The sequence below is a fragment of the Lissotriton helveticus genome, chromosome 1_1 (assembly GCF_964261635.1).
Source record: "Lissotriton helveticus chromosome 1_1, aLisHel1.1, whole genome shotgun sequence".
NCBI lineage: Eukaryota > Metazoa > Chordata > Amphibia > Caudata > Salamandridae > Lissotriton > Lissotriton helveticus.
The window spans coordinates 1,125,003,873-1,125,023,826 of record NC_136057.1 but is presented as its reverse complement, the minus strand read 5'-3'; the positions used below and the strand labels follow the sequence as shown (position 1 = coordinate 1,125,023,826).

Sequence of the window (19,954 nt, the reverse complement as noted above, 5' to 3'; positions counted from 1 at the left end):
AAAACCACAATCATGTGGCCGATAACGAACAGTAGGCCAAGTGGACTCCCGATAAGTAGTAGAACACCAAGGTTTGCTACAAACACATAGGTTCAATCTAAGAGGCTACTCACATTTGAAATGCCAACAGAACAACAACAAGGACTATGCAACAATGCTATGGAACTTAAACCTCTAAAAACCCAAATAAAAACATTTAGCAGAGACACACCAATCTACAATGAAGTAACAAATGACTATGCTGCTGCAACAAAACACAATAATAAAGCAAACAGCAATCCTGAAACAATAGGAACAATAGACAGAACGGCATCCGGTTACTTCATCAACTTCAATGATTCATCTGAAAACCTGAGTGAATCAAAGGAACAAACATCAACAAAAACCTTTAAAGACAAAGCTAAGGAACTTTTTCAACATCTGAAAGAAACCTATCTGATTTCTCCATGGATTGAATTCTGGGTGGCCTTAGGTGCACTTATCCTCATACTTTGGCTCATCATGGTACTATGTTTGGGACACTTCATTGAGGGAAAATATGCTAAAATGGACACAGCAAGCCAGAAAATCAACTTGGTCCTCAAACCACACACGTCTTCACACATCGAGAAAAGAGAACTTTCTTCAGTCAACTTCACAGCCAATCCTATACCCGGTGGGGAAGCATGGGACAATACTGATTATGAAATCTATGGTCCGGTTGAAATCCTGAAGTATCCACATCAAATCAAGATCTCATTGAGTGACTTTGTAAAACCAAGCTCAGTTGCTGATGATTGGGACGTTGAAAGCATTAATAACATGATGTCTGACCTAGTGATGTCTGCTAAATTTACAAAACATGATTATTTGCAGGGTTCGTCTAATTATGATAAAATGTTCTGCTATAATCACTATAGTAATCATTATCTGCATAAATCTGCACAACCTAGAAATGTTTTAAATTATAATCAATGGGAACACTGTGCAACCCCTCCAAAAGGTAGCTCAAGAACTTTTTATGACAAATATTCATATTTTTCAGGGTTCAACACAAGTAATGCAGAAACATTTTATTCCAAATTATCAAATAAGACAGGTACAAAGACCATGCTTACAAACACTAAATTGATATATTCAGACTCATTTTTTGAGCAAATGAGTACATTTGGTTTTGAATACTGGGACAAAAATGTTGGAGTAAAAAGTGTTTAGGGTACAAAGGAATGGCAAGTACAAGGTATAGAATCATTGTTTAGAGCCTGCATGATCCCAGAACAAATTATATTTTTGAATGACACTGTTCAACAAACTACCTGTCTTGGCCTAGCCAAAATCAAAGACTTAAACAAACCGTCTATTCCAAAGCCATCAATGAACGGTAATATATCTTTAGATGATGAGATAGACGTAAACCATATATTAAGCCAAAACAGAACACATCCTGATTGGAAACAGTGGTTGATCTGGCCCACAGATACTAATAACTGTCAAGACAGATTCCTGAACAAAATCCAGGGGTTCAAATTGACAAGGCCAGACCCTAGATATTCCCAAAGACAACACCCAGGGATAATTACCACGTACGGTGTGGGCAAGCTCTGCCTTCAATGGCTACAAACATCCACACTGGCAGAAATTAAGCAACACCTGACTTTACTTACTGATGGTGCTGACTTGCGTGATTTCATTATGGGACTGCGCAAACAGCATCAAAAACGCTTCATAGCAGCCTCTGTATATGCAGCTTATAACGAAGCCTGGAAAATAACTCAAATTGAATCGTCAGAGAGAATACGGGAAATTGACCGTATTAATTTGGAAAAATCACTTTCTGTAGTGGACAATGGGTTAATGACTCTGTCCTCCAGAATATACTCTTTGGACAGCATTGTGTCTTCAGCAATCGACATAATATCGCAAGACTTACTGTTGTTACAACACGGTCAGTCCCAATTGCGTTCTATTGTACAACTTGGCTGGACGTTACAAAATCTGCGTTCAGGCTATGTGCCTTGGCGTTTAATCAACACAACGTCACTATTCAATATCTTTAACCTTACTGATAAACAAATCAGTATGGCACAGAAGGGTGCTGATTATACAATCCTGAGCATTGAGAAACTCGAGAGATTACCATTGACAATGTCAGAACGACCTGTCAGTGAATGGATAATACATGGAATAATTAATATTCCAATATCTACTTTCAGGTTTCAATACTGCCAAAAATATATACAGGCTGGCATGTACGAAAAATTGGGTAAAGGGTACATTAAGTCAACATGGAACTTGCCCTATTCACATGCTTGTGTCAGTAATAAAGGCCAGAAAGTGTTTCTTAGTGGCAATAATTGTGCGATGTCACTATTTCTATTTCTATTTCTGGATTTGGTGAAGCGCAACAGCTACCCCGGCAAAGGGGTGTCCCGGCGCTAAGAACAGATGCACAGATTGAGGGGAGAGGGGGAAAAAGGGGAGACTAGGGAGCGGTACACTTCTGTGTAATGGTATTAGTTTACACGGAGCCTGTGAAGGGTCCTCAAATAACCTTTCATGTCACCAGCTAGGCACACCTGCGACACAAATAGAACCATTCTTTAGGAGACTATCGAACGGGAGTTACATTATAATTGTAGACCGCAGATGTTGTAGCTTGGTGCCCGGAATACCTTATCTCATAACTACGACGGCGAAGGTCATGTGCTGTGAACGAGTAATGCCAGACAGGGAGGCAAGGTTATGGCCGAATTTGAAAATTGCTTCCATTCGAGTTGATACTTTAAGCAGAATGAAAACAGTGCTCCTTCAGACGCCGACCAGGCTCACGTCATCAAAAGAAACGTATGATCTCCAAGTTGCAAGGACAACGGCAGAGATTCATTCATTGTTATCAACTAATTCCCCCATACATTTCGCAGAAATCCTGAACGAAATCTTAAATATTTCTGATACCAGTGGAGTCTCAAATGTATTTAAGACAGTGTTTTCGGGGGATTTAACACCATTTAAAACCATTCTGGGTATTTTTCCGGACTTTGTCCATTCCATCTTTGGTGGACTTCCTCTCCTTTTGGGACTAGTGGCAGGAATCCTATTTTTGATTCTGTTATTTCGCTATGGCAAACCGTGTCACAGACAAAACACCTGCGACAAGGGAAGAAACAATCCTAGCCATTGGATACCGGGACCGGATATCTAAAATCCTTGGACTATCCCGGCTTAGAGACCTGAACATGACTTGGTTTCTTTCATTTAGACCAATGTGGCAAAGCTGTGTTTTACCTGTATTAAGGTGCTTGCTATGCGGAGAAGAATGCGTGTTGGACACCTGTCTGACGCTACAATCCGATGCGCCAATGGATGCAGAAACTTTGTTGGGTCCGGTCACGGCTCATGCATTGTGCTGTCCCCAGCGGCTACCAATCCTGATGACGGCATTCGTGGAGACTTCACCACTACGATTGAGGGGTAGTGAGGTTCAAGATGAAAGCAGCATCGATCAGGTACGACCTTCTGTCAGCTATGCTGATCGAAACATCAATGAAGGCAATCATGCTCATGAATGCATGGTAACATCTTTTTCCGAGTTAATAGAACTTTCATAGGAAGCTGTTGACAGCTTTTTCGAGAGTCTAAATGATATGATGTTCTCACCAGAGCAGAAATAATGGCTTTTGAGCAAGCTAGCACACGGCGTTCCCAACACCCTGAATTTGGCCTTCAACTTTGATAAAAAAGTATTGTGAACAATTTTTCTCCAGTTTACGGACAGCGGAACATAATTTTTTTCAGCGGCCCCAAAATATGTTGCAATTTTTCGGGACACTTATCTTCTGCTTAAAGTAGAAACTATTCTTAGAGAACTAAATTTCTATTTTAGGAACTTTAGAGACATTAGCTGCCCTCTGGCATGTTCACATATATTTTATTTTGTGATGAAATGGTCTCGCATTTTTTTCTTCTGTCTTAAGAGCCATTTCATGTGTAATTTTCATATTTTATTAATAATGATGTATGAATATGCGTAATTTATTTAGCATTGTTATACTGCTTGAGTGCATATAATGCATATATTTATCTTTTCGCATATTTCATGGTTTCAAAATGCATATGGATGTATTTTGGGGTGGTACGGTATACACGTGCTCTACTAGTATATTTACTATGCCTAGATTTGTAAATATGGACATAGTCTGCGTGGAGTGGGTGTGATGTATTCCTATAGGTCTGTATCGATCCCCCTATTCCTGACCCTGTTCTGGTTAATAATTAACTAGCAGCCATCCCACGGTACAAAAAAACGTTATCTGATTAAGCCACACCACGGCACAGGAACGCGTTATCTGATTAGGTCATAACGCTTGCCATCTAATTAGGCAAGCACTATTCCTCCAGCCCCTGATAAGGCATACGGAGTTCTCAAAACAAATCAAACCTATGACAACCTGGGAAAATCCCTGCGGCCATTGTTTTGATTTCACCGAGAACTTCAGTAAAGAATGTGCTAATGACCAGTCCGTATGACATCCTTATTGACGTATCTATGTCCATCCTTACGTCAATCTCGGCACCTTACAGGTATAAATATTACCGACATTGCCTTAAGCAAACACACGCGGTGGTGACGAGATCGGAGCAGCGAGACTTGCCGAAGAGGCCAGCACAGAGCGGACCCCGCTGGCGCTGCCCCGCCTTCCTGACGCGCTGAGAACGAGACGCTGCTTTTCTCCTGCCGAGAAATCCAGCTCCGGCGCTTCCAAGCAGCCCTCGCAGGCAGCTGGAATATCAAGACCAGAGACGAGAGATACCAGCCCTCAACCATTCTAGATCTCAGGTACAGAACTGAATAACCCCTTGCAGAGAATTCGTGAGTCAGTCACTTGGCAAAACAAACTTAACTTAAACTGCTACTTATCTACTCCCGCCCACGTATTAGGCTTAGGTCAGGTACACTGGGGTAGGCATGGTTAGAAGCACCAGTTGAGTACGATTAGTCAAATGTATATATGTATGTATCTATTTTATCAGTTTTAAATATCATATGGCTTAGAAACCATATCAATGCTTCTGCAGTATTATTTTATACTCCTGCTTTTATTGTATGCACTTTACTTAACCATAAGTATCGCAATAATATCGATTCATTTCTCTTGTACGAGAAAAGAGACTGATCAATAAATAACATCTTTTATTGAACACGCCCGTCTCTTCCTTTTCTCTACAATCTGGTGAAACTAAGAATGCACTGAACTGACTGAGTAAAATAAGTTGTCTTTTGTTTTCACACGACTCTAGAGATACACTCTTGATTAGGGGAGAGCAAAGTTGTCATGTTCTATGGTTGTCAGAAACTAAATCCCTTCTTGTCTATCCAGGGAGGTTAAACTCCTCCTTGCCTATTCGAGAAAGTTTCTAGTGAACTCTGAGCTAGCTGGCAAAACCAAAAACTTTAAGTCTAATATCGTCAGTAGAAGACCTAGTTAACCTCTGTCCTAGGTCTATACTATTGAAGGTATTATTCCAATGCGCAGAGCCTATTGGGATAATAGGAACTACACTACAAAATTATTCAACATACGTGCAAAGAACAATGAACAATAGAATGCTTACGGGACCATACTGTACACGTTCTGAAAAGAAAAGTGGTCATAAAGAGAAAAAATCTCCTATTTTAATATACAATGAAGAGAAATGATATTAAAAGGTAATAACTTATTGCCAACCTCTCTTCTTAACTTGCTGCTTTCATTATCAGCTTCTTCATTCCGAAGAGCAAGCTAAAATACAATAAACAATCATTAGTTTGAAGAATTGGCATTTTACATGGAAATATTAACAACCTGCAGCAACAGTTTATCATCACTAGTATCTTCCTCATATAAATAACTTTCGTATAACCATTTTGGAGTCTTCCAAAACAAAGCTACTACGTGGGGAGGAATTTCAGAAGACCATGCACGCAAACAGCAGCTCCTGTTCAAATTCATACTTTTTTTCTAAACCTCATATGCAACCCCAAATCAAATTTACTTTCACAATTACATGTTCCTTAGTTCCCCAATCTTTGGCTATAGTATCACATGGTGACCCCACCCTTCCAAAATAGTAAGGTAAGCTTTGAGGAATATAGGAAACATTAAGAAACTCATTTTGAGGAATGCTTGTCCTGCCGTTTTTCGGAGGGAGCAGCTGAAGCTTACAAACCATATGGATGACATTTCTTTCAGCAAATCTGCATGTCTTTGCAATGTAGAGATTTCCCAACAAAGCTGCTGTTTCATTTCTACCCCTTGAAGAATGAATTGTGAGTCAAACTAGCAGAGAATGACTAGCGCTCTCCTGACAAAGCTGTATGCATGTCATCACCCTATCATTAGCAGCAATGGCTGACAAAAACACCCAGCAGATGAAGCAACATTTACTTGCTGGTCGATGTCATGGTCATTAAAGGGGCATTTGCTCTCTGATCTGCTATTTAGTTGGACGAGGGGCATCCATTTATATCATGAACGGCCTACAAAAATAGATTGTTAAAAGGGTAATGACACTTAAGATGGAGTTACATGCGGAAGGGCCACAATTCACAATTATGCAATTATAATTTCGGGGTTAAGATCAACTTTGAAACTGCATAGATAAAATAAATTCTTGCAGGAAGTGATATACAACAGGCAGAAGCTGGGAAAGAACATGCTACTAGTTACTCATGCTGTATGTTAAGCCAAAGATCAAAGCATTTCCCTCAATGCCGCTATTGGCCCCAGTGTATTGCTATATTGTGGGTGTAGGAAGCTGTCTTTATATGTAGTGCACCAAAATAACGTACACTATGTAGAAAGTCCAGACGACCCTTATTGCCTTACAGGGCTTAATACTAATCCCAAACGCTCTCTTTTTGGTAGTGTGGGCAAGCAGTTTCGGCTTATCAGAGGCTAGTGAGGAGCATTTTTTTCCTTTTATTACAGTTTCCAATAATACAAACACCATCTGTTGGGCGAAATGTTATGGCAAGTCGCATTTCCAATGTGCGGTACATCAATTAACATACATTACAAGTGGAGACATTCAAGGATAGCGATACAACGCACACAACACAGAATTTATAATAGCGCGTACCAGCACAAGAGGTGACCCTCCCAACTCCCTCCCACCCATGCTCCAGCCCTGGTGTGTTCTTGTTAGTTTTGTCCAAAGCAGAATGTATTGAAGTACATCAATAGAGAACACAGTCATGACATGCAATGTGCACACTCTCTGTAACAGGCAACTAAAACTGCTTTTTGAACTGGGTAGGAACGTTCCCACCCTAACCACTGCTCCAGTTCCTGTGGGTGGTTTAAGTGATAGCAACTCTGTGTAAGTGGTCCCAAGTAGTTCTTTTTTTCCCATCTCAGGACACACTGGGGTCCCACTGCCCCGTTAATCTCTTGTGCATCCCCTGTGGGGAGGTCTAGCCCCCCCAAATAGATATCGCCAGAGCCACTCGTCTGCAGCCAGAACCCCAAATAAAACCCACAAAAAGTGTTTCAATGCCTCGGAATATCGCCAGTGGGATCCAAACCGGTAGAACCACAAAATAATATAATCGGTGTGTGTGTGGGGTGGGCTATTATTTTTAGCAATGAGACTCAGCCCACTACTAATAGGGGAAATGTTTTCCAAAACACAATGCTTGACTCGAGTACTCAACTGTCCTTTCCCACGTTCCCCTCCAGAAAGGCAGTAGGATCATGGTAAATCTGTATCCCGAGGTATGGCAAGCAACAGGGTTCCCAATGCAACGCTTACAGTCCCTTGGCGTGGGGAATAAACAAGATTTATGCCAGTTAACTCGCGGTACAGTATGAAGTTGTGAGCCCCCCTTCCGCAAAGTGAAGATTCCAACAAGAACAACATGAAAATGGTAGGAATAGTAGACGCTCGCCCACATACCTACAACTTTTTGTACCGGCGAGCTTGTCTACATCATCTCATATTCAATTGAATGACCAAGTAAAGGCGGCAGACATCTTATAGTAGAGCACGCTTTATATTCCAGGTATGGCCATTTATGACCAGCATCTCCACCACTTACGGCCCCCCTCCATATGAGTTTTCCACATCTTATTGACACTCTCCGCATCTCTAAGAGCAAGGGATGGGCATAACTACTGCAGACTCTGACACCCATGCAGCTTCGGGCGATAAGCAGGATCCACCACCGGGATGGTTGTGGGCGGGCCCTCTCCCACAGGCCCCGCTAGAAAGCCAGCAATACAGTCACTTTGGAGCACGTGGTCAGGGCACTCAGTGGGCACTGTGCAGCGCAGTGTTCTCGTTGTCATTATTGCAGGATCCTAGCAGTCCAGGGAACCCGTTCTATCCCGCTTCTACGCAGCAGCTACCAAGGCAATCTCAATCTTCATGCTGTGCAGCACATGGGGCCCAAGCTATAACTTGCCTCGCCACCAAAGTGACATGAGCAGGCCATAAGGCCCAGGGCACAGAAGTCAGCGTTCCTCCGGGATTCAACAGAGGCTCATCCAGTCGTGACATGTATTCTTTTTTATCGCCTGAATATATAAGCCAGCACTTACTTCATGAGGCAAGTTCCGGGGCAGGCCACCCACCACACTGATGCACCAACTCTGAACTGTACATCTGCAGGGCAGCATGCGCCTGTGCTGCTGTACTCCCCAATGGGCTGAGGGCCACTAAGAACTGTCTCCTGTTGTGTTCTAGTGTCCTTCTCCTCCACGTTGGGAGTCAGTGGCCCACAGCCTGGTCTGTTTGCAGGCTCCCAGTAGCAGGCAGTATGTTGCAGCGCCGCCCTCCGCTTTCAATGCTGTGCCTGCCAAGCGAGGCAGCAGAAGCTCAATCGCCCGGTCAGGGTCCCGGCAGGGCTCCGCTGTCCGGAAGTGTGGCCCACAGTTCTTGGTTGCGTGTGCCCGCACTCACTCACCCAGTGTATTCCAGTGCCTTCAGCTCCCTGGGTAGTCTAGGGTCCTGCAGCCCCTATAGAGCCATGTCTTGTCCCGGCAGGTAGGGTGGCAGAGTCTCCGCACCTCAGGAACACCTCTGCAGTGCTCGTCCCTCCCAAGTCCCTTCAAGGGCTATTCAGTAGTATGGACCATAAGCTTTATGTGGTGTCCGGCAACTTGCAGCCGCCATCTTGTCAGCACCGCCACCCTGGGTCCGCAACAGGTCAGGCAGTTTCTCTCTCTGGCATCGGAGGCTGCCCAGAATCAGTTGTGGTATGCAACGGTGTCTAGGGAACTCTGGCATGTAAGGGGCCCTCTAGTTTCAAACTAATGGCAGGATGTTGTCAGCTAGGGAAATCGCCTAGCAGAAGGTCAAAAACCTGTGACCTACGGCATCAGCATTCGGCCACATCCCCCAGTGTTGAACATTTGCTCTACACACAGAGTCAATAAACAAGACACACTCAAGAAAAAACTCAAGACCAGTTTAGAAAAATAACTCAGATTGTCATGTTTACTTTTTACACCAAATTTATCGGCATCAGGTAAAGTAAAAACAGTAGAAAATGACAGCTGTCAGATTTGAAGCATGAGCCTCAAACACTGTAATGTTATCCTATGGGAGTAACATTCACTGCATAGTGACATTTAGAGATGACTTACAGGACTGTTCTTCTCTAGACTAAGTGGGGGCCAAGGTCTGAGCCAGAACCAGGAGTTCAATTTCATCTGCCCTGGGGTGTTCGGGTGCAGAGGTGCTTTACGCGGTGGTAGACTTGAATGCTACATGCTAAAGTCAATGAGAAAAGAAATTGTAAGAAAGAGGCTGCAAGGGAGGACGGGGGACTAGTCCGACAGAACCCAAGGGGGTGCTTTGCTCTTAGGGTCTCAGGACCACAGAGACACAGTCAGTTTTTGTGAGCCCAGGCTGGGAGCTTGTGTGCAGAAGCGTTTTGACCGGCGGGCCAGTGAGTTAGAGGCTCTCACAGTTCTCAGTGTACCCGCAGAAGAGGGAAAAGAAACACAGCAGGGCCACGCTCAGGGTGGAGCTGGTCTCTCTCGAAGTCCATGGATGTGCAGGTACGTTTTGCCAGTGGTGGTGTTCCTACTGAACACAAACGAGCCTTGGTGCTTGCAACTGGCTTTGGTACCTCTGGTTATTGGTGCTGGCTGGCTCCTGGGTTTCCTAGGATCTGCAAACTTGGCAGCAAAACATATCTGACCTCCTGGAGCAACAAAGACTTATTTTTAAAGTGCTGCTCCCTCGGTGGGCACAGGGTTGATAGAATGCTGTACCAGGCAGATGCAGTTGGTGCCTACTGGTGCAGGGAAGTGGCTCCTCCCCTTCAAGGGAGATGTTGTTGGGTCGATGAAGTGCTGGGCAGACCTTCAAGGGTTTGGAGAGACTGTTCACTTCTGGGCGAGTCTATCTTCTGGGCCACAGTTCTCACATCTTCGGCTCTTCTTTATCCTCTTCTTTCTTCAGGCAGATGAATCTGAGTTCCTGGTGTCGGGGGGGGGGGCACCTAAATACTACATTTGAGGACATTAAGGAGAGTGAAGGGTAGTAGCCAATGGGAAATTAACCCTGGGGTCACAACACCCCCTATATTACCACTTCCTGTGGGGAGCGGCCATTACCCTGTCTCATAGTTCCTAACCACTAAAAGCAAGATGGTGGAACCCTTCATTCGTGCAGCACATCAAGTAGCCCACCTTAGGAGTTTGATTAGCCTGGCGGTGCAACACGCCTACTTGCATAGCTAATTTTTAGACTGTCCTTGTGCCAAATGGGCCTCAGGGCAGGGGGTGGCATCTTCAAGGTCTTGGGAAAGCCCTGCTGGCATATCAAAGGCAGCAGGAGCTTTGAAGCCCCTGGCCTTGATATGCTAAATCATTAGCTATCCTGCTGGAGGAGGTGTGAACACCTTCCTCCAGAGCACACATTTGTTCTGACCTCAGAGAGCACGGGCTCTCATCTGCAAGTGTCAGAAACATGTCTGTGGTGGCAGGCTGGACGATACCAGTCAGACAGCACATTAGACACCAGTAGGTTTTTCAGGGGACAACTCTGGGGGACTACAACTCAACGGCGATGCTGCTGGATCTGTGTTAATGTGCAGGATTATGGAGGCAAGGAGAGTCGGGCTCACACACATCCTACCCGAGCTGTAGTCATTAGCCAGGGGACTGCACACCTTCCGAGGCTCAGTACGCGTGTAAGTGATTGAGGGGCACCCAGCCCTCGCCTGGCACCACACCCACCTCCAATAGTGGTGTCTCAACTCACCCCAGGGTCCAGCACACTCCTCCGCCAAGTCAGGCCTCCTCTTCGCCTTTAAGCCGCACATTACCTGTGAGTGCGATCTCCAGCGGGCCTCCCTGCACTATGCAGGCCTCTCATGATTGTCCGTGGGTCATAAGGCACCGGCCTGCACCAACTCCTCAGCGCGGGTCGATCACATCTCTCTGGGCCTCTAATGCACACTCGGGTACATCGCAGGTCTCTCCACACAGCCGATTGCCGCAATCTGCGTAGGCCGTTGACGTCTCCCAACGGTTGTGGGATGTACCGGTTCCAAAAAAGGAACACCGGGCACTATGCACGTCCCCACAACTATGGTACAACTTGTGATGACACCCCCCGACAGGGAGTGTATGCCGGATTCTCGCAGGATAATGGGTGATTGCTTTGAGCTGTTCTGCCACAATGATCAGCGGCCAAGCTACGCCCTGTGACTTCAGCATGTCAATAGTGAACCCCAGCGAGTGAAGAGGTTCACCATAGTCTGAAGGTGGGAGAAGACCGCCTGGGGCGAGCCCGCTTTCAGCAACCAGTCATTGAAGTAGGGGAAAAAAGAAATCCCTGACCTCTTGTAGGAAGCTGGCTTTTTAAGTAATGTACCAAAACAAGATACACTATGCAGAAAGTCCAGACGACTCTTATTGGCTCATAGGGCTTAAATTAATAATCCCAAATGTTCTCTTATGTGGTACCGTGGACGAGCAGATTAGGCTTATCAGAGGATAGTGTTAAATATTTGTTGAATACACAGAGTCAACAAATGAGGCACACAAGAAGAAACCATAGATCAAAATAACAGGTGTTTTTATATTTATTTTAATGCCACAAACTTTGTTATTGGGCAAGGACTTTTCAGTTTATCCAGTTTTGAAGTTAAGTAAAAGTTTCACAGAAATACGTTTTTATGTGGTAATGCTTAAACTGCATACAAGTATTTGTAAGCAAATCTCATGGGTCACTTTAGGTCTTAGTGTGCTAGGGGCCAAGGTCTAAAGTACCACCAGCAGTTCAAATTAACCTGTCCTCGAGTGTCCAGAGGCGCTGGATGAGTTGGTAGCCTTGCGTGCTACACTGTAGAAAAAGAGGGGGATCACCTAGAAACCAGCTGCAGATGCGGAACAAGTTTGTGAGCTCCCAATGGGGGCAAGTTTGTGGGGTTCCTAGACGCAGGGGAGCGCCATCGGTTGTCATGGGCCCGGGCCAGGGAGCTCTGGTGCAGAGCGTTTTGGTCGGCTGGTGCATGTGCGTCAAAGGCACCCAAGGTTCTCAGTTAGAAGTGCAAAGGGGGGGACAAATAGGACAGCTGGGCCACTCCTGGTGTTGGCCTCTGCAAAGCTGATGTCTCTCATCGGCTGCTCAGTCGTTGTGGCATTGGAGTCCGGATTGGTTGCTGCAATGGGTCCGGTACCCCCGGTATTGGTGCAAGGCGGCTCCGGTTGATCCTGGCGTCTTCACGCTTGGTGGGGAGACGGATCTGACCTCTTGGAGCACAGTGACCTCCTCCTGGGTGGCTGCTGAGTCAGTGGACCTGGTAGTCAGTAGAACGGTTAACCGGACATTACGGTCAGAGCCTGCAGGGAAGTGGGTACTCCACTTCAAGGGGTTTGCTGACGGCTTGGAAAAGTGCTGGAGGCCCTTTAAGGCTTTTGGAGGATGCAAAGCTGCAGGACAAGTCGGATTGTCGGGACAACAGCAGGCAGACAGGCAGGCAGGGTTTGGCACCAAAGTCCACCAGTAGTCCGCAGTTCTCGCACCTTACCCTCTTCTTGGTCCTTCTTTTCTTGTCAGGTGAATCTGAGTTCCTGGTGTCAGAGGGGCTACCTAATAATCTATGTAGATGACTTAAGGGGAGTGAAGGGTAGTAATCAATGTGCTGCTTACACTTGGGGTCACAACCCCCGCTATATGACCACTTCCTTTAGAGAGTGGGCATAACCCTGTCCCAGAGTTCTTATTTCCACCAAAACCAAAACTGTGGAACCCTTCTTTCGTGGAGCAAATCAGGCAGCCTACCTTAGGGGTGTGACTGGCCTATTAGTGCACCACGCCTCCTAGCAGAGCTAATTACCCATCTATCCTGGTGCCAAATGGGTCTCGGGGCAGGGGTGACATTTCCCATGTCTGGGGGAAGACTAGGTCACATATCAAAGGCTGAAATTGCTTTGAAGTCCCTAGCCTTGGTATGCAGATTACCTAGACATCCTGCTGAAGGATAAGTGAACACCTTCCTCTGGAGCAGGCATTGTTTCTGGCCCTAGTGAGCGTGAGCTCTCACCTGCAGGGGGTCAGAAACTTTTCTGTGGTGGCAGGCTGGACGATACCAGTTAGCCAGAACACTAGAAACAGGTAGGTTTTTCAGGGGGCACCTCTGAGGTGCGCTCTAGGTGCGGGTTGCAATGAATCTAGTACTGACAACAGTACAGATTTATTAAGATAAGGTGTTTGATATCAAACACCATAGTTTGCAGTAAAGCGATCATGTAGCTGGGGAACTCCAAATTACCAGTGCGTAGTACATATACTTAAGGTAGTTTTCCTGTTCACTTGTACCATCTAGTAATTGAACTAGACAGCACAGGGGCATAGCTGCTCATGCAGATATGTCCTCACGTAATATGATGCACCCTGCCTTTGGGCTACAAGGACTGTTGAAGGGGTGACTTACATATATTATATGCAGTGACTTAGGTATGGAACGCAGCCATGTGGTGTTTTCACTCTGGGTTTGCACTCTGGGTTTGCACTATGTTAAGCAGCCTGCAATGGCAGTCTGCATGCAATTTGTATGGGGGTACCTTAGGGCAGGATAATATATGCTGCAGCCCTTACAGACCATCTCTAGTACCCATGCCCTAGGTACCAGTGGTACCATTTACTAGGGACTTACAGGTGTGCTAAAGTGTGTGCCAATTATAACACAATTAGACTATTTTACTTTGTTTTTAGGGAAAGAGCACTGTGCCTGGTTAGCAGGGACCCAGTGAACATCAGTCGAAAAACATCAGCACCAGTGGCCAAAGTAGGGGTGACCATGATAAAAAGGGCACTTTACTACAGTGGGCTACTACATTTCAGGTATTGGTTTTTATACTTGAATATTTCACATTTGTAGAAACTAATGTAAGTTTTATACTATGTATTACATACTCACTGATTTGCAGTGACATTGTGTAAACCACTGTATGTTAGGGACTGCTTATGAGTTTGGCTGTCACTCCGCCACTCCTGCGCCCTGCTCCAGGACCACCAAACACAACCACTGCCCGCCAGATTACGAGTAATTATGTCGTCGGGTGGGCAGACGTCGTTGCAGTCTCGCGTCAGTGAAGTTTAAAGGTTCATAGTGACCTTACAACTGCACTGCAGCAGGACTGCCTATGGACATTCCTGCATAGCATGGACTAACCGGTCCATGCCTGCAAGAACAAGTGTGCATTCACACAGGAACATGTGCCACCCTGCATGCACTCCCATGCACAGGGCCAACAGGGGGCTCTGTAGGGCCCCCTTTGTTTCCTCACCGCCAGCCTTTTCATGGCGGGCTCACCGCCATGAAAAGGCTGGGAGCGCATATTGATCCCAAAACCGCAGCGCCACTGACATGGATCACGGATCCCTGGTGGTTGCGGCTGTCCCAAAACGCTCTGACGGCCAAACTCGCAATACGGCGGTCGGATCGCTGGTGCAGTGGTCTCCGCGACTGCCCCGGCACCTCCACCATGGGTACGGTGTTCCGATAGACCGCTGAACTTGTAATCAGGCCCCTAGTTTTAATTGTATCTGGAAACTAACAGTTGATGTCCTTACCAGGAGTACATATTAGCACTCTATTATATCTATTACACATCTAATAGTTTCCTGTCTAAATTTAAAGAGCAAAGGGTTTCATACACAATGTACGGAAGAACATGAATTTTGTTTTGAAATTCATGGTTTAGAGGATAATTTTATATTGAATATCAAAGGCATTCAATTATAGTCCTGAATTTTAAGGTCTGAGGTGTATTTAAAAGGATTAGTAATTATTTTAGTTGTCCGTGAACTAGGTTTAAACCATTCTGGGATTGAAGCTGCACAAAGGCTTGCACCTGAACACAGCAAAGGCTTTTCCAGGATGGTCTCATACATGATTCTATTTCCTTTTTAAGAGTGGAAGTCATCTTTGTCTTCTTTTTTCCAAAAGTAAGTTGAACATATTTGATATGCCCAACATTTAACTTTCCATTTACATTTAAGCAAATTGCTTGTAATTGATTTCAAATTTTTTCTACCAGAAACCTAAATATGTCACTCACTTGTTCATTATTCTTTTTCTCTTTATCAAGCTCTTTTTCCATTTCCGCAAGCTCCCGGTCTTTGTGTTCCAACTGTTTCTCGAGCTGACGGATCTCGTCACGCAAAAAGCGGGTATCACGGCCACCGGTGGACAGTTGGGCACTCTGTTTTAAAAAAAAAACATGACAAATAAAAAAAAAATGTGATGAATTTCTTTAAAAACAAGAAAGAGACAATCACATGCTTGATTTATCAAAAACAAGTCTAATTCCTCCTAAACTTTACAGTAAATACACAACTTTGCTTCCATTCAGGAACATACCCATATGAAATGCAGACCTAATACATGTACGTTTCAGCGTTTCTAAAGAGTAGAAATACCAGCTATTTAAACAATAGTGAAACTTTTCAAATCTTCACTGACATTTACACAGAAACAAGATATAGAAGGGATTTAAAACATGTCATTGTATTGCATTTTTAACATGACAAGCCAACTTCAGGGAGTTTTGATATTTTCAATCATGCCCACAGCAAACCGTGAATTGACATTTTATACGTTCATTTAGGATTCAATATGAATACTTTAGCACAGAAAGAAGTATTAGTGGCAGTGTTGCAGAAGCCAGGAGAATATCCACTACACAGTACAACACATCGCTCAATGTGTCTCCAAAATCTAGCTGCAAACATTTTGTCAAAATTAATGGCCCTTGATGGTTGGGGAGATGTATAGATCTCTGCCTTATCACTGCAGTATACAACTTCTTTAGGCCAGTCACAAAACCTAGAGGTGGGACTCAATAGCAATGCCGTCGCTATTGTTTGCCTAGTCATTACCAGTGTTATCAGGGTTTAAGTGGCCACGGTCCGTTCGGGTCTCAGACCTTGTAGTAATTAAAAATGACATTGAAACAGGTTCCAATGGGCCCTATTTTCATATCCTTAATTTTAATGACAAAAACACTAATTTGGTTTCTGAACAATGAACGTAAAATGTATGGTAAGGTAATCCAAGTTAAGAATTTAGCTTCCATTTAGACGTAGACGTTAAACCGATCACGGAACTACTTGACAAAACAGGGACCCCTCGACACTCGCAAGTAGAGATACTGCATATTTTCCACGACTATTTCTCAAGTATTCACTGGGCCCCTACACAAACAAATCAACACATGATCACTAAGTTCCTTCGCCCGTTGCATATTCCCCGTATACCACCCGCTGACAAAAAAGCGGTAGAGACCAAGATCAAAGCCCCAGACATCACCCACGCCATTAAAGCGTTGGCATGAAACAAAGTCCCAGGAATGGACGGCTTCCCGCTCGAATATTACAGTACCTTTCCTGCACACCTGGTTCCCAGGGCGGTCGCCACGTATGTGGATGCGTTAGAGAGAAACTCCCAGGCTCACTTCGAGAATCCATTCTGGTTACATTTCCCAAACCCCAAAGGGACCCTACCCCTCCCTGCTTCGTACAGACCAATAACGTTGTTAAATGCAGACTGTAAACTATTAGGCAAAATCCTGGCGCACCGATACTCCCAGATTCTGGCGTCACTGGTTCATCCCGACCAAAACAGATTAGTTCCGACGCGTAATACCTCGCAGAACATACAAAGATTGTTTCATGTCCAAGAAGGGCGAAAATACATTTCCCTAATGCGGCATGTCTAATACTGGACCTTGAAAAAGCCTTTGATACCCTGTTGCTGCCATACTTGTTTGCTGTCCTGCACAGGTTCAATGTAGGACCTATCCTGATAAAGTACACAAAACTTCTCTACAAGGGCCTAACGTCACGAATGAGGATAGGCAAATATATCTCCGCTCCCTTCCCGGCCAAAGGGGGACTAGACAGGGGTGCCCTTGTCTCCCCTCTTATTCACCCTAGCAGTAGAACCCCTAGCAATAAGACTGCGACAGGAGGGTGACGCTGGGGGTATACCGATAGCAGATACACTACACTGTGTATCACTATATGCAGATCTCCTGATCTATGTCAGAGATGTCACAAGTGACCTCACCCCCATCTGGACAGCACTGAGCGACTTTGGGGCGGCTTCAGGTCTCAAGGTCAACTGGGCCAAATCCACGATATTCCCACTGAGCCCGCACTTGGCCCCACTCGACATATTGGTGGGAACCCACAAACTTGCCTGGAGCATTGCCGCACCTAGATACCTGGGGGTGAGACTGTTTCATTCCCCCACAGTCTTGTATGAAGGAATCCACCGCAAGGTCCAACTGGATTACACACAGCTGTGGGCTTCTGGAAGACATTACCTCTCGCCCCCATCGGACGAGTAGCCCTTGCAAAAATGATAATGGTCCCCAAGCTCCTTTACCACTTCACCAACCTTCCAGTGATGCGCCACACCAATTTTTTCGAGAGTTAGTCATGCTCCTGACAACATTGATCTGGGGGGGAGGCAGCCATAGGGTGGCCTTAACCAGGCTTTACTTACCCACAACTCAGGTAGGACTGGGAGCCCCGTTGTTCGAAGCATACTTTCTGGTGGCACAACTCCAGAGGTTATCGCACTGGATGGCGGAACGTTACATAGGAGAAACAATCATGGAAGAGGGGCGGATACCCCTCCCAGCCATACGGACACTGCTCATGCCAGGTACCAAACCCCAACGCACTTACCCCTTACAAGTGACCATAGCTCACACGTGTATGCTGAAAATACATTGTATGTCCGGGGGAAAGCCTCCTTACTCACCCTTACTCCTGCTAGTGGGAATTCCCCGGCAACGACAAGTACTATACAGCCTGCGCCCTCCAGGTCTGGACTGATCACTCAATTACGGAGATGGAATCCCTGTTCGAGGACGAACAACTAATAACATATGCCCAATTGACCGCACAACATGACCTCCCCCTGGGTCAGTTGCTACTACACCGGCAACTACTAGACAGCGGCCGACCCTACTGGGACCCAAATGCGGGGGAGCCCCCGATACACCCAGTAATACACACTATATTACACACTGGGGTAGGTAGACATTTAGTTACCTGGCTATACAAAGCCGTTCGGCAACTGATTCTCCGTCCACTAGACTCACTACGAGAGACGTGGGAGGATGAAGTGGGTCAGGTATTCAATGATAAAGATTGGGAAAACCCAGGAACACACATTTCAGGAACATTCAATTCAATATGCTACACAGGGCATACCTCACCCCACAACGCCTCCACCGTTTTTATCATGACACACAGTTTGCCTGCCCTCGATGCCAGACCCTCGAGGCGGACTTAAAATATATGTTCTGGGACTGCCCCACTGTGCACCAATACTGGGACAGAATACACCAAACACTCCGTGAGACAACCAACATTCTGACCAGGTCGTCATGGGAAGCCAGTGCCCTTGGCATTTTCCGCAGGTGGAAAACAGAGGAGGTACAGTACCGCTTTGCATCCTTAGCCATTCTCTTAGCAAAAAGGGGTATAGCCATGCACTGGTGCGCCCCGGGCCCGCCCCCCCCCCCCGCCCAAAGCAGCCTGGATAGGGGCCATGAAGAAATGGTGCGCAGCAGAGGAAGAGGTATTACGGGATGAGGAAGTGAGAGGAATACGGAAGCACCCAATCCCTCTAGAGTGGGCACAACTAATGCACGGATTTACTCACAAAACAATACAACGGATATCACAGACAGCCACCCGTTCGCAGACTCCACCTGTATCCCCTCGTAGTCCGTTGGAAGACAACACATAACCAAATGCAGACATCCAGGATGGGCACTGCAATAAGACAACCTCAGACGACCCGGAATGCCACATAGTACCTATCCTCAAACCCCCCCCATACACCTGGTACTGTAAAATATACTGCAACCACGACCAAACACATAATCATATAACTAGTAGCTCCCCAACAGCTTCCCTCTGGCGCCAGAGTAGTTGTACTCCAGAACACACAAAACAGCAGTCGACGTGTAATAAAATCTAAGATGGAAGCAAGATTGTGGCAAAGGCTGACAACTGGGAGAACAGGCTGAAATACACTGCTATACGCCAAATTGAAAGTAAAGAGATCAGCTGGGGAACAACCTTTAACAGGATACGATAGAAAACTACTATACTTTTCCTGCAATAAATGGAAGAAGGAATAGGCATAATGTCCCACGTGAAAATTGTATCGCCCTGATGAAGACCTTCACATCACATTTGAGGTCATATATAGAAGGTCGAAACGCGTTGGCATTCTTCAAAGGCACTCTCTAATTGAGAGGTTCAGAGGACTTTTGGACACATAATATATCCAATAGAGAATTCTGTTGAGAACTCATACCTAACTTTTGAGTCTTTAAAATTGCACAAAATTGTCCCTGACCTCCTTTAGACCTCAAGTAAAGCTATAGTGGAGAACCTAATGAGGAAAGGTTCTTGTAGCACTTAAAGAACGAACGTGTAGGACCAA

General features: G+C 45.5%; 1 protein-coding gene across 2 annotated transcripts in view; it reads right to left on the bottom strand.

Annotated features, from left to right (window-relative positions):
• The window catches only part of CEP290 (centrosomal protein 290), a 1,500,249-nt gene that overhangs the window by 1,271,354 nt on the left and 208,941 nt on the right, over positions 1–19,954 (bottom strand). For both annotated transcript variants that reach the window (XM_078678872.1, XM_078678869.1), the window contains exons 6-7: positions 15,543–15,686; positions 5,706–5,759 (exon numbers count right to left, since the gene is read on the bottom strand). In XM_078678872.1, coding sequence (XP_078534998.1) covers positions 5,706–5,759; positions 15,543–15,686 — 198 coding nt within the window. The remainder of the gene's footprint in view (positions 1–5,705; positions 5,760–15,542; positions 15,687–19,954) is intronic.